Below are 23345 nucleotides of genomic sequence, written 5' to 3'. Positions count from 1 at the left end.
TCTTCCTTGCTCCTGTTTCATTAAACCATATATTATTATTTTATTTGTGCTGTACATGAAAGCCTCTTTCCGTCTAACTGCAGGAATAATCTGTAGTTGTACTAGGGAGAGATATGCAGATAGTTCTCAAGTTGTCAATTATTTTGGTCTTTCATCTTGCAGCAGTGCTTTAAAGTGTCATCCTGGATGAAACTCTGCTGATAGATTCCGTGATGCCTTGATCAAAGATAAATGAATAAACCTTCTGAATTCAGTCTCCTCAGCAAATGAGAAGAGACCCAAGCAAAGTCTCCTCCCTTTTCAGACTCTCAAAATGTATGGATCCCTCACCCAGTAGAAGTGATGGGAGCTTTGCCGTTAGTTCTAACAATACGTACATTAAAAAAAAAAACCCCAATCCCTTCCTAGTCTAAAATTATTCTGCCACCCTAAGCCCCTTCCCTCAGCATGCAGAGATTCCTGATCACAGCTGATAATATCCAGCTTATTGCCTGTCTAAATCATGGGATCACGTTTGTTATTAAAGATTATTTTAGCTGGAGTTTTCACCCCAGTTTTATGCCCAGCACGAGTATCACTCATTTGTCCATGGATTCATCAATCACTGGATTCATCAAGGAGTCCGATTTCCTACTGGTTCAGTCAGTTGGAATCAGTTTTAAAGTAGGAGAGAGAAATCAAAAGGAACTTGCATGAGGCCATGGTCAGCCTAGGCCAGAGCTTTCCAAACTGTGTGTCACAACACCAGGGTGGATAAAAATCAATGATTTCTATTTTATTTTTAATTTAAATCGGATTTTTAAAAATTTAAATCAGATTTTTAAAATAAAATGCTTTTGGAGGAAAAATCTTTCTAAAGATAGTTTTTTATTTAAGTTACATTATAGTCCAAAGGCTATTCATCAGGAAATAAGGATTTGTTTTAAGATTTTCATGTGTGCTAAAACTCAGTCTAAGTTTATTTTTTTAAAAACCGTTTAACCACATGAGTTAACAAACATGGATACATATGCTATAATGTTATTGTTTCAGTTAAATAAATTGTTTAAATTGTTATTAAGGAAGTGATTATTTTTCTCCTTCCAATAAAAGTGCAGCAGAAAAGTTGTCCAAATATAAACAGTTAACTTATTAAACCTCACCATAATTTCATAGTTATCTGTCTATGTATTTCTGATAGTTTAACCAAATCAGTAATTTTTGATATAACTGTGAAAACTACTCTGAGAATTTATTATTCCAAAAATGAAAACTTCACCTGGTTGTCAATATTAAGATTATACCAGCAAGAATGAGTCTTTCTGTGAAAAAATGATTTAAATCAAGTCTTACTGACTAGTGATTTAAATTGTGATTTAAATCGATTTGATTTAAATCAAATCCACCCTGCACGACACATTAGTGTGTCGGCTGCAGTGTGTGTCATGTGAACGCTCCCCATGCTCCTCCCAGGGCCGGAAAGGGGTTAGTTGAACCTTCGGTTTGCTAGTTAAACTGAATTACTGTGTCGCGAAACGACGCATGTCTAAAAAGTGTGTCACAAACATGAAAAGTTTGGAAAGCTCTGACCTAGGCATTGAATGAACTAAAGACTTGGAAATGCTGAAACAGCAACTTTAATGTGTACCTGGTCACTTTATTGACATTGTTGTAAAATACTGATATACAGTCATGGAAAAAAGAAAGTACACCCTCTTTGAATTCTGTGGTTTTGCATATCAGGACATAATAACAATCACCTGTTCCTTAGCAGGTCTTAAAATTAGGTAAATACAACCTCAGATGAACAACAACACATTACATATTACACCGTCATGATGTATTTAACAAAAACAAAGCCAAAATGGAGAAGCCATGTGTGAAAAATTAAGTACACCCTTACTGCTTTCCTAGGAATTAAGGGACTAAGTAGCAGACAGGTGCTGCTAAGCAAATGCCCTTGCTTAATTTGATCATCTACAAGTGTGTCCACTTCTATAAGAGCTGAAATTTTAGCAGTTTGCTGGTTTGGAGCATTCAGGTATGTTTTAACACAATGCCAAGGAGGAAAAATGACACAATGCTCTTAGAGAAGCAATTGTTGCTGCCCCTGAAACTGGGAAGCATTATAAGGCTATCTCCAACCAATTTTAAGTCCATCGTTTTACAGTAAGAAGGGTTATTCAAAAGTGGAAAACATTCAAGACAGTTGCCAATCTTCGCAGGAGTGGACGTCCCAGCAAATTCACCCCAAGGGCAGACCGTGCAATGCTCAGAGAAATTGCAAAAAACCCAAAAGAGACATCTCAGGCTCTACAGGCCTCAGCATGTTAAATGTTAATGTTCATGACAGTACAATTAGAAAAAGACTGAACAAGTATGGTTTGTTTGGAAGGGTTGCCAAGGAGAAAGCCTCTTCTCTCGAACATGGCAGCATGACTTCGGTTTGCAAAGTTGCATCTGAACAGACCACCAGACTTCTGGAACAGTGTCCTTTTGACAGATGAGTGGAGATGTTTGACCATAATGCACAGCACCATGTTTGGCAAAAACCCTACACAGCATGTCAGCACAAACACCTCATACCAACTGTCAAGAACAGTGGTGGAGGGGTGATGATTTGGGCTTGTTTTGCAGCCACAGTACCTGGAAACCTTGCAGTCATTGAGTCGACCATGAACTCCTCAGTATACCAAAGTATTCTAGAGTAAAATGTGAGGCCATCTGCCCAACAATTGGAGCTTGGGCAAAATTGGGTCATAAAACAAGACAATGATCCCAAACACACCAGCAAAAATACAACAGAATGGCTGAAAAAGAAAAGAATCAAGGTGTTGCAATGGCCCAGTCAAATGGCCCAGTTCAACCTAATTGAAATGCTGCAGCGGGACCTTAAAAGTTCTGTGCCAGTAAACCTCAATGAACTGAAGCAATAATGTAAAGAAGAGTGGGACAGAATTCCTCCACAACGATGTGAGAGACTAAAAGTCATACAGAAAATGTTTACTTCAAGTTATTGCTGCTAAAGGTGGTTCTACAAGCTAGTGAATCATAAGGTGTACTTAGTTTTTCACACATGCCTTCTCCATTTTTGCTTCATTTCTGTTAAATAAACCATGACACGGTGTAATATGTCATGTGCTGTTCATTTGAGGTTGTATTTACCTAATTTAAAACCTGCTAAAGGACAAGTGAATGTTATTATGTCCTCATATGTTAAAAAAAAACAAAATTCAAAGAGGGTGTCTTCTTTTCCCCATGACTGTATACAGTGGTACCTCGGGTTAAGAACGTAATTCGTTCTGGAGGTCTGTTCTTAACCTGAAACTGTTCTTAACCTGAGGTACCACTTTAGCTAATGGGGCCTTCTGCTGCCGCCACATGATTTCTGTTCTCATCCTGAAGCAAAGTTCTTAACCCGAGGTACTATTTCTGGGATAGCGAAGTCTGTAACCTGAAGTACCACTGTACTTGGGATCTTTTGCAGAATGCTCTAATTTTAATTCAAAAAGTAAAGGTAGCTTATTTTGGCCTCTAAGAAAAGTTGCAAATACGTAATAGGGCAATACCTTTATTAGGCCAATCAAAATATCACAAAATAGTGTGTACGCTTTGGAATTTTCTAGCACACACCATCAGGCTAGATAGTGAGGAGAGAGGGGGGAAGGTATTTTGACTCTTGTTAAAGCCATGCAGTCTATGCCTTGTCAGAGTTATTTTGGTTTCCTGATCTTTTGGCTTCTTAATTTTCCTAATACAGATTTTGTAATTTTAATTCTGTGTTGGCAAAACTCTTGATCCAATCAAGGATGCAGTTATGAATACTCAATTTAACAGTCTAACATTACTGTTAAAATGGGTACCTATAATTTGATCTTTGATTGGATGAAGGATAGTGAAGATGCTCTGGCAAACTTGAGATTCACATCATGCTTTTTCTGAATAGGCTATGTAGTAAAGGGTTTGAGTATTCAGTTTTGTTACAGTGGCTTCCTATTTTTGTGTAATGAGGTTAAAATAGCATTCATATATATCAAAGGTTATATAAACATAATAAAAGTATGAATTTAGATTTGAGGCTCTTGCGTATAATGACACTACACTTGCTCATTAGATCTGTACATTAGTGATGTAGAAGGTAGCATTTGTGCCATTTTTTACTCTTATTGTAATGTGCATTCACACCTGCAGTTTAACAGTTAAGCTAGGTCCAGTCTAAGCCTTGTCCTTTTGAATCTCTCCCACTCTGTAATTCAATACTCTCCAAAGCTACACTGCAGTAGAAAATCTGTTTACATATTCTTGGGGCAATGAGACTGGATTGTGACAGGTCATCATGGTCAGTATGTGGTGGACCACCCTATACCTACTTGGGGCTAGAATTTTGCAAAGATAGCCCATGTGCTATTGCATGGTATGTTCTTAAGAGAATGCAGACTCAATATTAGTTGACACAGACTAGTTAGTGCCACTGTCGTTGAGAGTCTTGTGGACACAGAAAGCTGCCTTAGCTTTCTATTCAGACCATTGATCCACAGGGCTCGTGCCAGACATTTTGGCTCCTGATGCGAACCACGAAATGGTGAGCACACAAACACCACGCCAGGGCCAAGAGGTTGCTGTGGCAGGGGGGGGGGGGTTGTGGAGTGGAGGCAGATCCATCCTCCAAGAAGTGCACCTCAACCACGGCAGTAAACCGTGTGCCCCTTGGAGGCCAGATCTGCTGCCCCTGTGGATCCTGCCACCTGAGGCAGTTGCCTCACCATGCATCCTGGGTCAGCTGGCCCTGGCTGAGCTATCTAGCTAAGAATTGTCTCCACACTAAAGCGGTCACATGTAATGAGAAGCCAGGCTTTCTTTTTTATTATTAAGATTTTTTTAATTGTTATTATTATTTAATTAATTTCAAACTTCAAATTTGTTACACATTTCTCTTGAGGAGCCAGACTTTCTAATGTGAACAAGTAGCATGTAGGTGTACATTGCCTAATCACTCTGGTTTTACTGTTCCCCGGCATGAGTGGGATAAACAAACCAGGGTGTCCTGACTTCCCATTATGTCCAAGCCAGGGTTTGTGACTTGTTGTGGAGCAGTAAACCATGACCTCTGCTTCAGGTGTAACAGGTAGCCAAGGCTGTACACAAACCAGTCATTAAGTTTGGCTTCAAACAAGAGTCTCCTCCGCCTGCCTCCCCCCAGACCTACCTGGGGATGCCAGGGATTGAACCTTGGACCCTAAATAGAGCACATGTTACTGAAGGTGGCCCACAATTGATCTGGAAAACAAAATACCACTTAAAACAAAACTCAGTTTTGAATTGAATTATCTGAAGCTGTTGGTGGTACAGATTGGAGAAGTGATCATCTTACCAGACCTGTCATGGTAAAAAAAAGAGAACCTTTGTTTTGAGTTTTCAGGCATTTGTACTTTATGCTTTCAGGTCTCGATCGTCACTTGGGCATTCTCGATCCCACTGGGGCCACAGTTCAAACTCGCATGCTTCACGGCCACAGGAGCAGCGGAACCGTAGTAGAATCTCCACAGTCATTCAGCCCCTGAGACAGAATGCAGCAGAAGTAGTGGACCTCACAGTGGATGAGGATGGTAGGTTGCAGCAGTGACAGAGCCTTGACCCTCCCATCAGTGAGAAGCCGATTAGTGTTCTGAAAAGAAACAAGATGTGTTAGCTGGCCGTTGAAACTCTTGACTTTTGGATTGCCATGTTAAAAGCTGCTTGCATCACATAAGGGAGTGCAGACATGATACTTTGTGGTCTGGCCAGGCGTAGGGCTGCCTTTCATGGATGTTTCAGACATGGGAAAGTCTCTCTGGATCACTCCTATGTTTGCATACATGCATCCTCAGATGTTACTGTTGGTGCCCTGAACTTTTGCAGGCCTGCCCCCCAACACAGATACGATCAGAATAATTCAGGGGTTGCCAGCCTTTTTTCGGCCCATGGGCACATTTGACCCAACAATGTGAAACTGATCCTGATATGAATAACTGTGGAACTATTGAGGTTGGTGCTGTAAATATCATTGTTACACTGGTTCTATGCACTCCTCCCAAAGGGTACTGTTGGGGCACAGCCAGCCACATAGTAACCCCACATTGTCTGTCTTGTGTTTGCCCAAGATGTGTGTCAAATGAGTTCTTAGTCATAACCCACTTAAACAGGCTGCAGGAGCTTAAATTTCTTTATGTTGTTTGTCATTTTTATACAGAGCCCACTGTTGTGCCAACAACTTCATCTAGAGTGGAATCTCAGACTGCAAATTCCACGTCCGATGGCGGCCCTAGTGTCACGACCTCAGAGCAGGTCTCTGACGTAATTTCTAGCATCTCCAACAGCCAGTCCTCCTTGGCCCCAGAGCCTTTGGTTGTCCTCACCAATAGTGGGACTGCAGGGAATCCGGCAGGAGGTATGATTTATTTTATTTTTTTACTGTTCTGCAGTAGGTGAAAATGTTGGCCTACTACAAAGTTGATGTGCTTACTACTTTGAAGATGTAGTGCATGCCTTTGCTGGAGAGGCAAAGAATTTCTGGGGCCAGTGTTTCCATCCAGCGTTTTTTTTTTTATTGATGACATGAGAGTACTACAGGGAGTTGCGGTGAAATTTTTTTATCAGAGTGTTAACCCAGTTTGGGGTCAATCTGTTGTACTGGGATAGCAAATGGTAGACTCCACAGGCTCTTGAGGTCAGCTCGACTGTGTTGTAATCCTAGTAGGGGAGCATGTGTTCCTGGGAATGCTGGGGTTTCTTACTGAAAACGTTGTAATGGCAAACATTTGAGTGACTACTTGTGCCTAAACCCACAGTGTGCAGCCCCAGGAAAGTTTGAAGCACATTCCAGGGCATCCAGTTTGTAGGGGCTGCTGGTGAGTCTTAACAATTTTCTCTGGTGCCCAGTGCAGAGTGCCTCAGAATGCCCTGTAATGCAGCTTGTGCAGAGGAATCCCACACCAGGGAGATTGAAACCTTGGCCTAAGTCTAGCCAACGACTGGCTACTCTTCTTGCAGTGGCTCTCTGGGTCCTCCCCATCATCTGCTACTTGCAGGTGCTGAGAATTCGAATCTAGGACCTTCTGCATGCAAAACAAGAGGGGTGGAGGAGGGGGAGTATCGTGGAGCAGGGCATGACGAACTGGTACCGTGAACAGGAGCGTTTCACACTGCAACATTTTGTTGCAAGTCACAGTGGTCTCACTTTAATAAGCAAATGACTAATCCAGTTGTACACCCTGCAGAGTTTTCAGGTTTGGCTTTTACTGCACCTGTGTTATCAGCTGAGCTCACATGTTTCTTTCACCCCCAATTTAAGATGACTCAAGAGGAAATACCTCAAGTACAGCACTGGAATCTGGGCCTCCTGCAATGCCAAGGCTGCCGTCATGCTGCCCCCAGCATTCTCCATGCGGCGGCTCCTCGCAGAACCACCACATCCTGGGGCACCCTCACGCCAGCTGTTTCCAACAGCACAGCCATCATTTCCACCACCACCACCACCACAACCCCCACGCAAGCGTCCCTCTCTCACCATCCTTCAGCGAATCCAGCTGCCCTGTGGAAAGGCCTCCCCCAGTGCCGGCACCTGCAGGATCAAGTAGCAGTTCTGGCACCACGTACCATGAGCAGGCAGGTTTGGTTGAGAATGCTTCACTGTGGCCATGGTGAAGCGTTATGGATAATAGTTTCTCCATGTGCTGTGCTGTGCAGAGTGCTTTTTCTAGGGTTCTAGGCCGCTAGCCTCAACTGTCAGAAGCAGTATGCCTCTGAATAGCAGTTGCTGGGAATCACAAGTGAAGAGTGTGTTGCTGCGCTGATGTTCTGCTTGTGTGCTTCTTGCAGGCACCTGGGAGGCCACTGTGAGAACTGGGTGCTGGACTAGTTGGGCCTTTGGCCTGAGCTAGCGGGCAGGCTTTTCTGATGTTCTGACATACTAATGCACTACATGCTGCCTCAGGGCTGCTGCTCAGGGCATCCTCTGCAGGTGTCAAGGCAAGGAAAGGTCTATATGGGGGCAGACATTCTCTCAGATATTTGGGCCCCAGACTTTAAACATAAATGTGTGCACTCAACCTGTTACCCCCAAAACATCTGGAGGGCAAAGGCTGGTGGAGATGAAAATGGGATTAGGGAGAGTTTGGAGTTAGGGTATCTGGCTAGGGAAACTCAGATTTCCCTCATGCCTTTTGCTGCTGGCAGGCCTCAGTCATGGCTTTTCCCAAGCACTACATGTGTGCCCTGACTTGAACTGGAATATTGGACAATATAGCCCTTGGTTGGACCCAAGGAGGAACTTCTTATTTCCGAATCCTAAAGTAGCTCTTTGGGTTCCTCTCTTTGTGGAGATCAAATGGGTTTCCTTATATCTGCTAACTAGCAGGTTTACAAGGAAGATGCCAATTTCATGGTGAAAAACTAGTTGCTGCCCTCTTGTTAAATTTACTAATGGCAAACGTTAATCATACCATTCAGAGACAAAAGCTTATTTAGTCTTTTGCTAATGGACAGCATTGTGCATATGTGTTTTTGTGCGACTTGTCCTATAGCAGCCTTTTGATCACAGTTCCACGAATATTCAAATAATTTTTTGTTTTGCTTTCCCTCCTTGCAGCAGGCACTCCCAGTGGACTTAAGCAACAATGGCATAAGGAACCACGGAAGCAGCTCTTTCCACGGAGCATCAGCCTTTGACCCCTGCTGTCCAGGAGCCTCTTCCCGAACAGCCATATACGGGCACCAGGCGGGTGCTACTCCCAGCCAGCCCATTGCCATAGATGGATACAGTGCGAACATGGTGGCCCAGCCCCAGCCTCAGCCGCCACCCCAGGCTTCTCTGGCATCCTGCCGGCATTATATGTCATGTAAGAATGACTGCAGTCTGTATATGAGTTGGGCGGGGGAGGCCCCCCAAGGATACCCTGCTTCATATTGGCAGCTGGCAGGGTCTCTGCAAAGTGGTGCACTTGGCAGGATGCTCACCCTACTTGAGTGGTGCAGCCTTCCCTTGTGGCAGGGTAAAGTGAAGCGTCTGCCATGGGCATCTGATTTTCTTTGGGGGGGTGCTGTCAAGAGCAGCAGAAGATCTTAGTTTAGCAGACAGTTGTAATGAACTAACAGGGTTTGCTGTTCTCTGCTACCCCTTTTCAGATGCCTCTTTGACTCGGCCGCTTCATCATCAAGCTGCTGCATGTCCCCATTCCCATGGAAACCCCCCTCCCCCTGTCCCCCCTCAGCCGCCACAACCCACTTCGCAAGTGGACTATGTCATCCCTCACCCCGTCCACCCCTTCCACCCTTCCATATCCTCGCATGCCTCTTCCCACCCTGTCCCACCTCCGCCACCCCCACACCCATTGGCCAACGCTGCTGCCCCAATCCCACAGCCCCTCCCAGCCACCCACCAGTCTATTTCCCATCACATCCCTGCCACGGCGTCTCCGGCCCAAAGGCTGCACCCTCATGAGGTGATCCAGAGGATGGAGGTCCAAAGGAGAAGAATGATGCAGCATCCAACGTAAGTCAGGCTTTAGCCTGGAGGAGGAACAGGCAGTGGCTGCTGCCACCTAGGGGTGGATAGTGGCATAGAAAGAGTGTCAGCTTCAATGAGGAAATAAATAAAAAATTGTCCAGTAGCACCAACTAAGTTTGTTTTGGGTATAAGCTTTTCATGTGCATGCACACTTCTTCAGATATAAGAAAGCTTATACCCAGAACAGCTTCAATGAGGGTTCTTTCTGAATCCTTTAGAATACAGGCAGATCACCTGATCTTTTTTCTCTGCATTCCCCAGCCTGGCACCCTCCAGATGCTTGGGACTGCAGCAGCTCTCATCAGCTGTGCTGGTTAGGGGCTGACAGCAGGGAAAGCTTGAGCCCTCCAGATTTTACTGAACTGTAACTCACATCATCCTTGGTCATTGGCTATGCTTGCTGGGACTGATTGGATTTGTAGTTCAGCAACATCTAGCAGGCCAAAGATTCCCCACACTGTCGTCCAAAGCTTCTAGGGGGCACCAGGTTGAGGAAGACTCTTCACCCACTTAGTTGCAATTGCCAAGAGGTAACTAAGGAGCTATAAGTCTGCCTCTGAACAGCAGCTGAAAGTAAACTAGTTACCTTTTTCTTTTAATGCCACCTTTCTTCCTATGATCTCAAGTTGGTATCATAGAATCATAGAATCATATAGTTGGAAGAGACCACAAGGGCCATCGAGTCCAACCCCCTGCCAAGCAGGAAACACCATCAGAGCACTCCTGACATATGGTTGTCAAGCCTCTGCTTAAAGACCTCCAAAGGTAGACCTGCTTAAAGGTAGACCTGCTTCTCTCCCCACCCATTTTTTCATCACAACAACCCTGTGAAAGAGATTGTGCAGCTAGTGGTTGATTGACCCAGGGTCATCTAGTGAGATTTATGGCTGAGCGGCAAGTTTGACCATTGTCTCATCAACCTTAGGCCAGTCAGGACACTACACTGACTCTTAGGAAACTCAGGAGAAAGGATTGGGGAGTGGGGGAGGTTAACTGGTATTTGCTGTGATGTAAGGAAGGTCTAAAAGCTGCACCATCCTTCTCCTTCTCCCTGGGCTCTAATTTGAGCAGAAAGCTAAAGACATGAATGGATGTAAATAGTTGACTCACTTCTACTTGGGAGCAAATCTCATTAAGAACAGGAACCTATCATCTGCACTCAAATGTTTAGCTGTAATGGAACTGCTATTAATTGAAATGTCAGCCTCTGTCATTTTGAATAATTACATCACAGCAACTCCATCCAGTTTCTGGATTTTAAAAAGGAATGCTAATTGAGATAGGGCTTTTCACTTGATATTCATTAAAAAGCTCGAGTAACTGAGGCTTAGATATTAGGAAATGGGAAATAGGCAAAGGCCACCTCAAGTCTAGAAGTTCAATACATCTATGAATCATTTTAGAAATATGCCATTTTTATATAGTACTTAAAATATCCTGTGTCAAGCATGTACAGTGGTACCTCGGGTTACGTACGCTTCAGGTTACATACGCTTCAGGTTACAGACTCCGCTAACCAAGAAATAGTACCTCGGGTTAAGAACTTTGCTTCAGAATGAGAACAGAAATTGTGCTCCGGCGGCACAGCGGGAGTGGGAGGCCCCGTTAGCTAAAATGGTGCTTCAGGTTAACAGTTTCAGGTTAAGAACAGACCTCCAGAACGAATTAAGTTCTTAACCCGAGGTACCACTGTATACAGCCTTTCTCACATTTACTTATTTAAACTATTCTATATCACTGGATAATAAAATATATGTCAGCAGTTTACAACAATATAAACATAAAACCAGACAATAAAATTATAGAAAGTTAAAAACTTGTTAAAAGGAAAAAAAATTTAAAACAAACATCAAAGGACTATTTGTCCACAAGCATCTTCCCCCCCCCCACTAGCCATGTACTTCTCAGTGAGGAATCTCTCTCCTCGCCTTCACCAGATTGAACTTTGGTTGAGAGAGGGTGGGGAGATTGTGAATGAAGCAGGCTGCTCAGAAATGGAAGCTGAGAAACCTGTCACCCTTAGGCTGCAGTGTGAGGTAATATACAAAGGAGAAAAGCTTTGCATTCCTAAAGTTTCAATACCCCTGCTCCCCCCCCCCCAGGAGAGCACATGAACGACCACCGCCACATCCTCACCGGATGCATCCCAACTATGGCCATGGACATCACATTCATGTACCACAGACAATGTCTTCCCACCCACGTCAAGCACCAGAGAGATCTGCCTGGTAAGTAAGCTCTTACCTTCTCTTGATTTACATCAGCAAAACATGTCATATCAACCTTTGCATTTAGAAGTTATAGCAAAGCATCCCTGTTCATCACACTTGCAGAGACAACTGATCAAGAATAAATTCTTAGTTTATTGTAGATCAGTTCTTTTTGTAAAGGCTGCAAATGCTTCTTTGAGTTGTTTTTGAGTTCCTCCTTAAATAGGCTTTGTTTTTAATCTATTGCATCTGTGTCCTATTTTTTCTCAAAGCAACTGTGAAAGATTTCTCATTTTATCCTCACAAGTGTGAACCGGTCTTGTGCTACTAATTTTGTTTTGGTTTTATTGTTCTTGTCTGTGCAGGGGTTATATTGCATTACACAATGGTTGTTTGGTAAATTAGTAATTGTATTTTATGAGTAGGCATTTGCATATTGCAGCCTTTCTCAGCCCTTCCACGTGCTTTGGACAACAGCTTCCAACAGCACCAAGTAGGCAAAGGCTGGTGTGTTTCATTTTACATTTTATGAAAGCCTCCTTGAGAAGGCTTTGCTTTAGAAAGCATCTAACAAACCTGAATGAAAACAGGCATTTTGATCCGGGCCTAGAAATAAACAGATAATCAACACAGAACACTTAGTTCCAATGTTTATGTACAGTATCTCCAGAAAACTGCATGAGTCAAAGTTATTGCTGCTGTGAAATGATTTCATTCCCTGAATAAGGAAGGTGTTGCTGCCTTCACTGCCTAGAAGACAGGAACTAGCCTGACTAAAAGTGAACTCTCTCCTTCCCCCAATAGGGAGCTGGGAATCGAAGCAGGAGTGACTGCAGCTACCTACCCACCAGGCCCGCTGCATCCTCACTTGGCTCACTACCACGCACCTCCTCGACTTCACCACTTGCAAATAGGTGCTCTTCCTTTAATGGTAAGGAGAACAGCTCTGAAGCCACTGCCAGTATTTGACATTTGCTGCTGCACAACAGCCACTGGGCGCAGCTCCTCCCTTCTGAAAAGAGTGAGGATTGTGTCACAGAGTTCATGGCAGGTGGTCCCTGCTTCCATTTCATTTGAAATTTTGTTCTTGGGAACATTGACATATACAAAGTTTTTTGTGAAAAAAGAAAAAGATGGACTTCCTAGCCCAGGGCTGGGAAACCTGTTGTTCTCCATATGTTGTTGGACTCCCAACTCCTATCAACCCCAGCCAGCATGGGATGGTAGGAGTTCTAGTCCTGCAGCATCTGTTCTGCATCTCTGTCCTAACTGGCAGGGACTTGTATTGGGTTTAATTCGCCTACATTTCTCACTTGGAAATCAGAATATAACCCGAATTAAATTAGCCAGTAGTACATTGACACTCTGCATCTGATTTTGTTGTTGCTGTTGCTTAGTTTATAACTCACTTTGCAAGGCTAAGTTACAGCACTCCTTGATTAACCGGAAAGTGCTAAGAGGATTATCTTCTAGTTACTTTTGCTACTGTTTAATTTCACATTTGATGTGGTTGGTGGAAGTAGTTTTGAATTCTAGCACCCCCTCTATTTTAATACAAATATTGGGGTTTGAGATTACAGGAAGGTCATATTGGAAGCAAGGATGGTTATTTGCTGCTGGTCTGCACACATGAAGTTTTTATGTGCAATTTGGCAGAATCTGATATTGATCACAGACTCCAGAATAAAAAGACAGCTTATGCAAAAGGAAGAGACCGCTTTTGATGAATTCTGGCAGTTCTTGCCTAGCTTTGTACCTGAATAACTTTTTCCAGTGGCATTACTTGACTGCTTAGGCTCCTGAATTAGAAAGGAAAATTTTGCTTGTAGTACCACAATCCACGTTCTGTGATTCTGGTTCACAAGATGACACATGTCGCTGGCTTTTCTTCTTCATGTGCTAGATGAAATGCTAGTTAAAATGATAGCACCTGGATTGTCAGGTTCTCTTACAACAGGAGCTTACGGCCCCATGTTGTTGGACTCCCAACATCCCTCAACCCAGCTAGCATGACCAGTGGTCAGGGATGATGGGAGTTGTAATGTAGTAACATCTAGAGGGCCACAGGTTCTTCATCCCGGTTTACAGAGAATGTCATGAACCCGGTTGTACAGCACTTAGCGTAACTGTGCAAGTGGCTTATGCATCACTATCGTTGACCCTATGCAGCTTGTCAATGTCAGAGACTACCACTTACCTAAACATCTTACCTAAACGAAATTGTTAGAAAATTTCTGTTGGAAAAGCAAAAGAGGTGCGATCAGATGATGGTTGACAAAGGAATTAAAGCTTTTATTTGTGCCTTTCTTACAAAGTCCTGAAGGATGGTCTGTGTAAGTAGAGTTGCTCCAGTTATGGCTGGTCTCCAGGAAATTTCTGGATTTGTGAGTTGATGGCTTTCTTTACTATGCATAAGAGTAGACTAGAAGTGCTCTAGTTAGTCAGCCAGGTGGGAAGGCGTCATTTCTGCTAAGGTTAGTTCCAGGTCATTGGAAGGACAGAAAATCATCCTGATTTGAGCACTTACTGTTTTAAAGATTTAGTCCCCGCTTTCCTATCCAGTGACCTCTATTGCATCTTAATTCAAGAATTAAAGGATCTGAGGACCTGGGGTTTGCTTGAACTTGTGAGGAAGTGCAGAATGTGGAATCCATCTGATAGGCATCTAGCTGTGGTGAAAACTCTGAACCTATAGTTCTTTTGACTACTTCCTTGCTTTAGGCATGAAGGGATACTGGAATGTCTGTTGTTTCATTTTTGCTTTGCTTGGTGGGATGACTTTAACTCGAGATCTCTATGGCCTTTTAGGGGACATGGTATTCTGGAGCCAGCAATGTTGCAAAAGCAGCCTTCACCATCAGCAGCCTGCTGCCGCTCAATATGTTTTGGACTATATCTTTTATCAGCCCAGCCAGTATGCCCAAAACATCTGGAAAGTACCAGGCTGGTGATTACTGCTCCACAAATGTTAGGCCAGCGTTCTTGGAAGTGGGGTTGCTTGCTGCATTCTTACTGACTTTACAGTGTGCATTGGGATTTCTCTGTTGAAGGGACTTGCTGTGTTCCCTTTGGGGTTTGTTTTTTGTTCTCACCTTTCCATAAAAAAGTGTTGGAATTTCTAACGGGGTGTGTGTGTGTGTGTGTGTGTGTGTAGGTTCTGAAATAACATGGTGAGGTTGCGTATGTGGAGGCACGCACCAACAGTCAATTCAAACTGCAGTTTATTCTAAGTGTTGCATCATTGTTGGAAGGAGTCCCTACCCTTTTAAGACCATAAGGTATATGCCTGTTTGACTTATATGCGAACAATGCATGAAGCTGGCTAGCTAAGGAACTACCTTGACTTGTTCTTAGATAATTTTCAAGCTTCGTTATAATAACCATCATCATGTTAGATTTCATGTCTACTATGTTTGAGGCACATAATTTGCCAAAATGTTTCTGAAATACTCACACCTTAAGCCTTGGTTGGGTGAGAACAAGTCATCCTCTGGACCAGGTTCAGAATAGTTTCCTTCTTTGAAAGAGTTTGTTTCTAGGAGCCCTTACACAAAGAGAAGGGATGGCAGGGTCACCATCTTCCAGGATTCTGTCAATTGCTGATGAGAATCAAAGCAGCAGGGTTCTGTATTTTTGCAACATGGACAGTAAAATACTCGAAACTGTTCTGCAATTAGATTTAACTCCATTCTGCTATTTGAATAGGTTCCTGACATGGCGGGCTACCCTCACATTCGTTACATTTCATCGGGATTGGATGGAACTTCATTCAGAGGCCCTTTCAGGGGCAATTTTGAGGTTTGTAATAGAATAAACCTGGCTATGTGGCAGGATTTTTGCTTGAGGGAACACGGGGGAGGGGTACATTGCAGAGTTAAATGTAAACTAATCTGATTTTAGATTATATTTTTTTAATGACCTCTGGCCTTTTAATTATGCCTTGGGAACAAGGCTGGTGTTTAAAAAGCATAGAATACTTTTTATTATTATTATGCAGCAGTAGGTGGCAGTTAATGGACTATGTACTGCAATAAATGTTTATGTTGAGAGGATGCGGTACTGCTTGAGGTGGCTTGCTGAAGAGGAGGACAGTTGGCGTTAAACTGTCAATCCTCTTGCTTAAGTGAAGCTGGGCCACGTTTGCAGCTGAAGTTTGTTATGCACATCAGAGAAATTAAGACATCGGATGCAGAGAGTTAATGAACTCTTAATGTTCTAGTTCAGTCTTTCCCAGCGTAGTTGCCCTCTGGATGTTGTGGACTACAACTCCCATCAGCCCCAGCTAGCACGGCTGTATGATTCTGGGGCTCATGGGAGTTGCAGTCCAAAACATCCTGTGGGCGCCAGGTTGGGGAAGACTGTTCTAGTACATTGGAAACATGTTCAGGAAGTGCTTTCAATTTAAGTTGTGTTCTTGGGGCCAAAAACTGATTACTGTGTTTCAGCCAAAAGCCTTGGTGCTCTTCTTCTTGTAGAATCAGGAAGTGCAGCCTTTTCAGTGCATTTTATTGTCATCCTACCATCATTATTAAACATGCAACAAACCATCCTGTGCATAAGCACAAGAGTTAAGCTGACTGCTCACCAGCAAGCTGAGCTGGCATTATTTGAACCAACTAGGTATCCTCCAAAAGCCTGTGGAGCCCTGACAAGGGGATTGAGGGGGTCTGTTTCATGAAGGTTATTTGCAGACCTTGGATTGCAGAGTCTTAAGGCAATGATGGGGAACCTGAGCCCTCCACAGATATTGCTGGAATACAACTCCCAGCATACCTGACCATTGGCCATGCTGGCTGGGGCTGATAGGAGCTGGAGTCCAACAACATCTGGAGAGTTACAGGTTCCCTATCCACGTAGGGATTCAAGAACCCCCTTAAGCACTAAACCACCTCATTCTGAGCCTCTCATAAAGACATCAGAGCAGGTAAGCCATTCGCAGCAAGAGGGGCTGATGATTGACAGGACCACTGTGGTATTAGACGAGATCAGAAATAGAAAACTGCTTACATACTACTTTTCAAATAACATGCATGTAAATTAAGTAGTCGAGACAACTGTTTTGCCATTTGAAGAATGAATAAATGATTAAGTGAGAGGACCAAGATATTGAATTCTCTCGGTTCCTCCTTGATTCCAGGAATTAATTCATCTGGAAGAACGTTTAGGAAATGTGAATCGTGGAGCTTCGCAAGGAACAATTGAAAGGTGCACATATCCACACAAATACAAAAAGGTGAGCATGTCTTAGGGGCTGTTTTAGGGCCATGTGGAGGGGTGGGAATACATTTTGGACAACTAAACTTGCAAATATTAATTCCACAAATTCTTACTTACCTATCTGTAAATAATAGAAAATAGAACACACACCCTTTTAAGAATGTAGTCCTCAGATTGTGACTAGATTGCTCTTTTATAGAAAGTGACAAATGACATGTTTTGTAAGTGTTGCTGGCCTAGGGCTGCTACTGGATGCTTCTCCTTAAGGAGCTGAAAATGCAGTTCTTACTCAATCCACAGTTCTGGAGCCTTACATTGTTTTATCTTTTAAAAGTTCAGAATTGTTAATAAATAGGTGAGAGGGACAAGTTCCATCAAATGTCAACACATACAAACTAGCATGTCAGGAGAGTCCAACCTCTCCTTTCCCCTGATGTGCTCTTTGTATTTGTAGGGACATTTGATCACCCAAAAGGTAGAGCCACAAAAACAGGCATGTAATACAAGTCTGCTGATCGTGTAGCATGCAAAAGTGATTTGTAGTAATTTCAATCTCAGCAATCCTATCAGTGGAGTTTTAGTTTATATTATAGTGCTGAAATTGAGTTGGGCAATAAGAGTTGCCTAAAGCCACCAACGTCAGCTGACCTGAAATCTGAGCTTTTCAGCCCAATTATCAAGCCTGCCTATTGCACCACATGAGTTTGTGCCAGCTTGTTGCACTATTTTTCCAGGATTATACACCAATGCATATTTTAGGATTGGAGCCCCAGACTTCATCCTCACTATTGGTTTAGTTTTCTAATGTAATGTTGTCCAGGACTGGTTTCCCTTTAATTTTAGATTTTTTAGCTTTCTTAACTTGTTAAGGTTGTTGCAAATGTTTGTGCCAATTTAATCACTGAAGTTTAATATGTTGTTAAAATGATTGTGGGGAGGCTAGAAATGGATGGGTTGCTTAGCCTGCTTGTTGCATTTTGTTAAAACCTTCATGTGTGTACTTCCAATGCAGTCATAACAGAACTGATAAATGTGCATAAAACAGATCTTACTCAGTTTGCCAATAATGTCATCTCTGCTAATAAGGTAACAACTGATTGGTTCTCACAGAGGAAACTGCACTGCAAACAAGATGGGGAGGAAGGAACTGAGGAAGATACAGAGGAAAAATGTACCATTTGTTTATCTATATTAGAGGAAGGTGAAGATGTCAGGTAAATAACTAAAAACAAAACAAAACCCCAAGCCAGGACCAAATCCCTGGCATTCTAAAAACCATTTTAGAAATGTTATATTTCTTAAAATTGAGGGTTACTAGATGCATTTGGAAATTCAGTCTGTTCCAGTCCCAGTTAGTTGTCATCAGTACACTGGAAGTGCCATAATGAACTGTCATCAAAAAAATAACAGGATTTTTAGAGTCATCAGTTAACAGGACTGTAGTGTATTGCCCTTTTGACATTTATAGGGCCTGAAGTGAAAAAACTGAAATATTTATAATGTTTCACTAAGAAGGAACATATCATCAAAACATACTTAAAACAGAAAAATAACATTTAACACTATAGTAGTCCAAAAACTGAGAAAAGGCTGAGTTTCATGTAGCCACCTTCACATTGAGTGTTGTTGAAAGCTCTTCCTTGCTGTAGTGCTTCACCTGGAATCATAAATGTTTAAACACTTCTTAAACATGATGTGGACAGGCCATAACTCAGTGTTAGAGCACCTGCTTCGCAAAAGGTCCCAGGTGGTAAAGCTGGGAGAGACCCCTGGCTGAAACCCTGGAGAGCTGCTGCCATACAGTGTAGGCAATACTGAGCTAGAAGGGCCAGTGGTTTGACTTGGTTTAAGGCGACTTCCTTTGTGCTTTTCCCATGCTTGGAAGCCAATGCATGCCTGCACCGCCACTGCCAGGATTATGCCAGAACTAGGGTGCGTGCACTGCATGTGATTAGAGCAGTGCTTAGTAGGAAGGAGTGGGCATGGCTCACCCATGCCTTTGACCATCTTCAAGACTGCATACTTCTGCTGTTGATAAAAAGAAAATCCCCTATGTCCCCTTTTGTCAGTGACAGTCTTTGCTTGCCACAGACAGTGTCAACTCTTCTGCACTGACAGACCTTAGGACAAGCTCTGCTGTACTGTTTCAGTTCAGCATCTTGAACCATCTAATTTAGTGTGTTTGGGGTGCTAGCATTATTGTGGCCGTGTGCTTTTAGTACATCCTCAGATCACCATATAATACCCAGGGAATTGCAAACCTTTTGGGGAAAAAAGTTCTGACTTTCATGGTTGCAGAGAGAAGCTTGCAAGGCCCAAGTAGAGACTCAGAAACTAGATGGTGCACTATGCACTAAGGATCCTTTTATAAAATATAGGTGCCCTATGATACAAGGCCCATCATGTTGGAAAGAAATGCCACAGCCTTGCTGACAGTCAGATCTCCTAATCAGTATGTTAAAATGTGATATAAAATAAAGTAGGGGTTTTTTTAACGGAGGACCTTTTTTATGATGTATGTTTTCAGGTAGCCATTCTTGCCTGTAAAGTGCTGACCTCTCTCCTTCCATTTTTCTTGTTCATAGGCGTCTTCCATGTATGCATCTCTTCCATCAAGTGTGTGTAGATCAGTGGTTGATCACAAACAAGAAGTGCCCCATTTGCAGAGTGGACATTGAGGCTCAGCTGCCAAGCGAAAGTTGACACCCTTTTGCCTAAAACCTCTTGCTCTCTTCCTTCACGCTCATCCTTCCTGGTACTGCAGTCAACCAAAGATGGCATGACTTACCTGTGCAGATGTTGGAAGCATTTGAACCTGCTAGAGTGCTGTTTGTCTGCTCTATGGTATACCTAATGCTAAACCTACAGTTCAGTGTATTTATAAAGCTTTTCTTTTGTTTGTTTAGACCGTACAGTTTTCCCTACTCTTAACACATTTTCCTGTACATTTTGCATGGTTCCTTGTATTGCATTTCTTTGCACATGTTATGGGCTTAGTGACCTCTCCAAACTTGCAGGCAAGATTATCTGCTTTAGAAAATAGAATTGTGTGGTTTTTTTGTTTTGGTTTTTTTTTTACATAGAGTCAGGCTTATTCAGAGTATGATTTCACTCAATACTAACCTCAGAGTCCTTAATTTAATCATGTATTTTAGTTCTAAATGTATAAAGATCAAAAAGGATATTATTGTGTTTTTAAGACATTCCTTAATTAGGGGAAAAAGCTGCTGTATACTTGTGTTGGGGAGAGAGGCCAAGCACTTCTCCTGCACAAGCCTCCTGAAAGTGAATGGGAGCCTTGTGAGAGCTCTGCAGGCGCTGTTCGTTCCAAGTTGCACCATCTATAATAAATAACTGGGAACATAACCTTCAGATCCTTTGATTTCAAATGGCATAACCCATTATTGGATCATCCTTTTCAGATCAAATGTTCATGTTCTTAAACCTTCAGCACAATGCAGATATATTTGAATGTCAATATTAAAAACATTTAGACTGCTGTCCGATTGTATGTACCATTTTCTTATGTCTAGCAATTTGAATTTCTCTAACGTAATATTTTGCTGCTGTGAAACAGCTCTAATGAACACTAAATATTTGATTTCAACTAGCTGGGTTGTAGATACATGCAGATTGAATAAAATAAGTTTGCAGGAAAACAGGGGGGGGAGACAGGCTGTTTTTATTTGTTTGTTTGCTCCTCAGTCTTAATGCTAAATTCATCTAAAGATCTGCACAAGCTGGTTTTGTAAAAAAACAAACAAAACAAAACAAAAATTGGGGTTGGGGGTTGGGGTAACAGCCACAAAGATTAAACCAAGACTTTGAATTTAACTTCCTAAAGCAAATATCCATGACTTCATAGAACTTTGAAAGGTCCCTTGCCCTGTCATGGGAACTGGGTGGTGTTCTTTTTTTTTAAATTTAGTTTTACAGTTAATAAAGTTAGCTGAATCCACCTGTCTCCTGTGTTGTTTCTAAGGCTCAATTTGCATAATTTGGGGGGTGGGTTAGGAATCAGACTGTTAATACTGTTGCTAGCTTTGTACTGACTGCCGTAAGATCAGGCAGCCACCCCCAGGTACAAGGGATGAATGACCTAATTCCCATTGTGCCTGACCGCAGGCCATGATGGCTGGGCCTGAGGGGAGCTGGAGTCCAATAAAATCCATAAAGACACAGGTTATAAATCTTTATTATATACAGTGATGTTGGCTGCAAAATTAAGCCCTGATCCAAATTAGTATAACACTAGCCCCAAAGGCTGGATTTTGAACTTTATTTTCCTTGAACAGCACTTCCTACCCACCAATGATGCATGACATGCTACCTCTGAACCTGGAGACTCACATGTCTGTGCCCACTGGGGCGGGGCAGAATAGAGAAGTACAGGAAAAGAAAAAATGCTACTGGACTAAGGCTAGCCAAAGCATCCCCCCCACCCCCAATCCTGGTTATAGTTTCAATATCACTCTCCAAATGAGGTGAACAAGGGAGTGCTATTGTGTACATTCATTATGCCTCAATCAAGATATCTTCAAGCTGTTAATTACTGTGGGCATACTGTGCTTTCTTAATCAAGTTCTAATGGGGACTGATTTTTTCTAGTACAGTATGTTAAGAAGCTGGCAACATATAGCTAATTTTTTTCAAGGCCTATAGTAGCATCACAAAAGGAACACAATGCAATGTAATGAAGAGATGATTCCAGCAAAATTCACTGCAGCTATTTAGGATTCAAAGAGAGAGCACATTATGGATTCTTGAGTGATGCTAAGAACACCTTTTGGCTTTGGTGTGGGTGTTTTTTGAAACCTGAATGCAATTCCTGCATTGTTTGATAGACATGGCTAATTCCTTTTTGGAAGGTCTAGAGCGGGGGTCAGCAAACGTTTTCAGCAGGGGGCCGGTCCACTGTCTCTCAGACTTTGTGGGGGGCCGGACTATATTTTGGGGGGGGAATGAATGAACTCCAATGCCCCACAAATAACCCAGAGATGCATTTTAAATAAAAGAACACATTCTACTCATGTAAAAACACACTGATTCCCGGACCATCCGCGGGCCGGATTTAGAAGGCAATTGGGCTGGATCTGGCCCCCGGGCCTTAGTTTGCCTACCCATGGTCTAGAGATTCATATAACTTGGGTTGGTTTTTTTTGCTAAGGGACAGTGATATCCAGGCTTTCCTCATAGACGCATAGAATTGAAAGGTTGGAAGGGACCCCAAAGGTCATCAACTTCCTGCAATTCAGGAATTACAGCTAAAGAATCCCTGACAGATGGTCATCCAACTGCTCTTTAATAACCTCCAGGTAGTGGACTAGGGGGCTAGGTCCCTTAAGTGTTCTCTGGCACCTCCTTCCCAAAGCTTGGGAAGCTCTTGGCTGGCTTAGGGAGGGCCGATACTCCTATAAATTTTACTGCACTCCACTGCCTCCAATGAAGGAGAGTGCACCACCTTTTGAAAAAGTCTGTTCCAGTGTCAAACAGCTCTTCATCCTAGAGGGATATCGCAATCCTCACACTAAAATGATAGACATAAAAGGTGAAAGGCTGACATTACTAACCTGTGAGGTCATAATGCGGGGTTGAGGGAGATCAGCTGAAGGTTTTGACTTTGGGGTGTAAGCCTGAAGGCAGGTCTGGCACATTGTCCTTCAAGGACCCTTGCCTTTGTCTTCTAGGCTCCCTTACCTGCCACCACCAATATCCTGGGCACCCCTGTCTCCCATGGGTGGGTAAAGGAGCAGTAGAGAAGCTGGTTGCATTTCCTGGCATAGTATTGTCAAAAGTGGGCGTGCAGGAGCAGTTGTGTTTTGAAAGTTACAGCTAGGCATGCAGTAAGAGAATCAAAACACAGAGTAAACTAGCCTGGATCCATCACCATACATTTCAAAGTATAATCACTGAGCTGGAACATAACACTCAATAGTCTACATGGAATCCCTTTTTAAAAACTTGCTCAAAACTATTTTTTTGTATGCAATAAAAATAACAAGAGTGATAAAATTGTGTTTTGTTTTTGCCTTCTGTGAATATAATTCCTTTCTGTTTAAACAAATAATCTGACAAAAGATGTCAATCTTTACATGGGCTATTTAAGAATAAAAGCAGAACGGCTGCATGAAGGGAGTAGTTGAGGGTTTCAACTGTATCACAACTTTCTAAATTATTAGAATATCAGATGGTTTGAAACTGTTAGAAGCACAGCTTTTCCTAGCAGATGGCCTTACAAACCAGTTTGCATTTTGTCAGGTAGCTGCACTTGAGAAGATTCTAACTGCACCCAGAAATAAATTCAGTCATTAGTAGACATATCTCATTAGAGGAATCTGTTTCATAACCCATTAAAAGTAATCCCACATTGGACTGGACATTCATTCAATATTTTG

General features: G+C 42.6%; 1 protein-coding gene across 8 annotated transcripts in view; it reads left to right on the top strand.

The window, feature by feature from the left end:
* RNF111 (ring finger protein 111) overlaps positions 1-20908 on the top strand; it is a 50814-nt gene extending 29906 nt beyond the window's left edge. For 2 of the 8 annotated variants that reach the window (XM_083586367.1, XM_083586369.1), the window contains exons 4-14: positions 5422-5585; positions 6209-6406; positions 7310-7623; positions 8606-8855; positions 9142-9508; positions 11626-11751; positions 12538-12664; positions 15439-15531; positions 16871-16966; positions 18037-18164; positions 19536-20908. In XM_083586367.1, coding sequence (XP_083442493.1) covers positions 5422-5585; positions 6209-6406; positions 7310-7623; positions 8606-8855; positions 9142-9508; positions 11626-11751; positions 12538-12664; positions 15439-15531; positions 16871-16966; positions 18037-18164; positions 19536-19653 — 1981 coding nt within the window. In that variant the 3' untranslated portion in view covers positions 19654-20908. The remainder of the gene's footprint in view (positions 1-5421; positions 5586-6208; positions 6407-7309; positions 7624-8605; positions 8856-9141; positions 9509-11625; positions 11752-12537; positions 12665-15438; positions 15532-16870; positions 16967-18036; positions 18165-19535) is intronic. The other 6 variants (XM_083586368.1, XM_083586372.1, XM_083586370.1 and 3 more) reach the window with 3 other exon arrangements.
* Positions 20909-23345: the final 2437 nt, after the last annotated feature.

The sequence above is a fragment of the Podarcis filfolensis genome (genome assembly GCF_964270895.1).
Source record: "Podarcis filfolensis genome assembly, chromosome: 14".
Taxonomy (NCBI): domain Eukaryota; kingdom Metazoa; phylum Chordata; class Lepidosauria; order Squamata; family Lacertidae; genus Podarcis; species Podarcis filfolensis.
The sequence above is the reverse complement of the archived record's forward strand: the minus strand, read 5'-3'. Positions and strand labels throughout refer to the sequence as shown.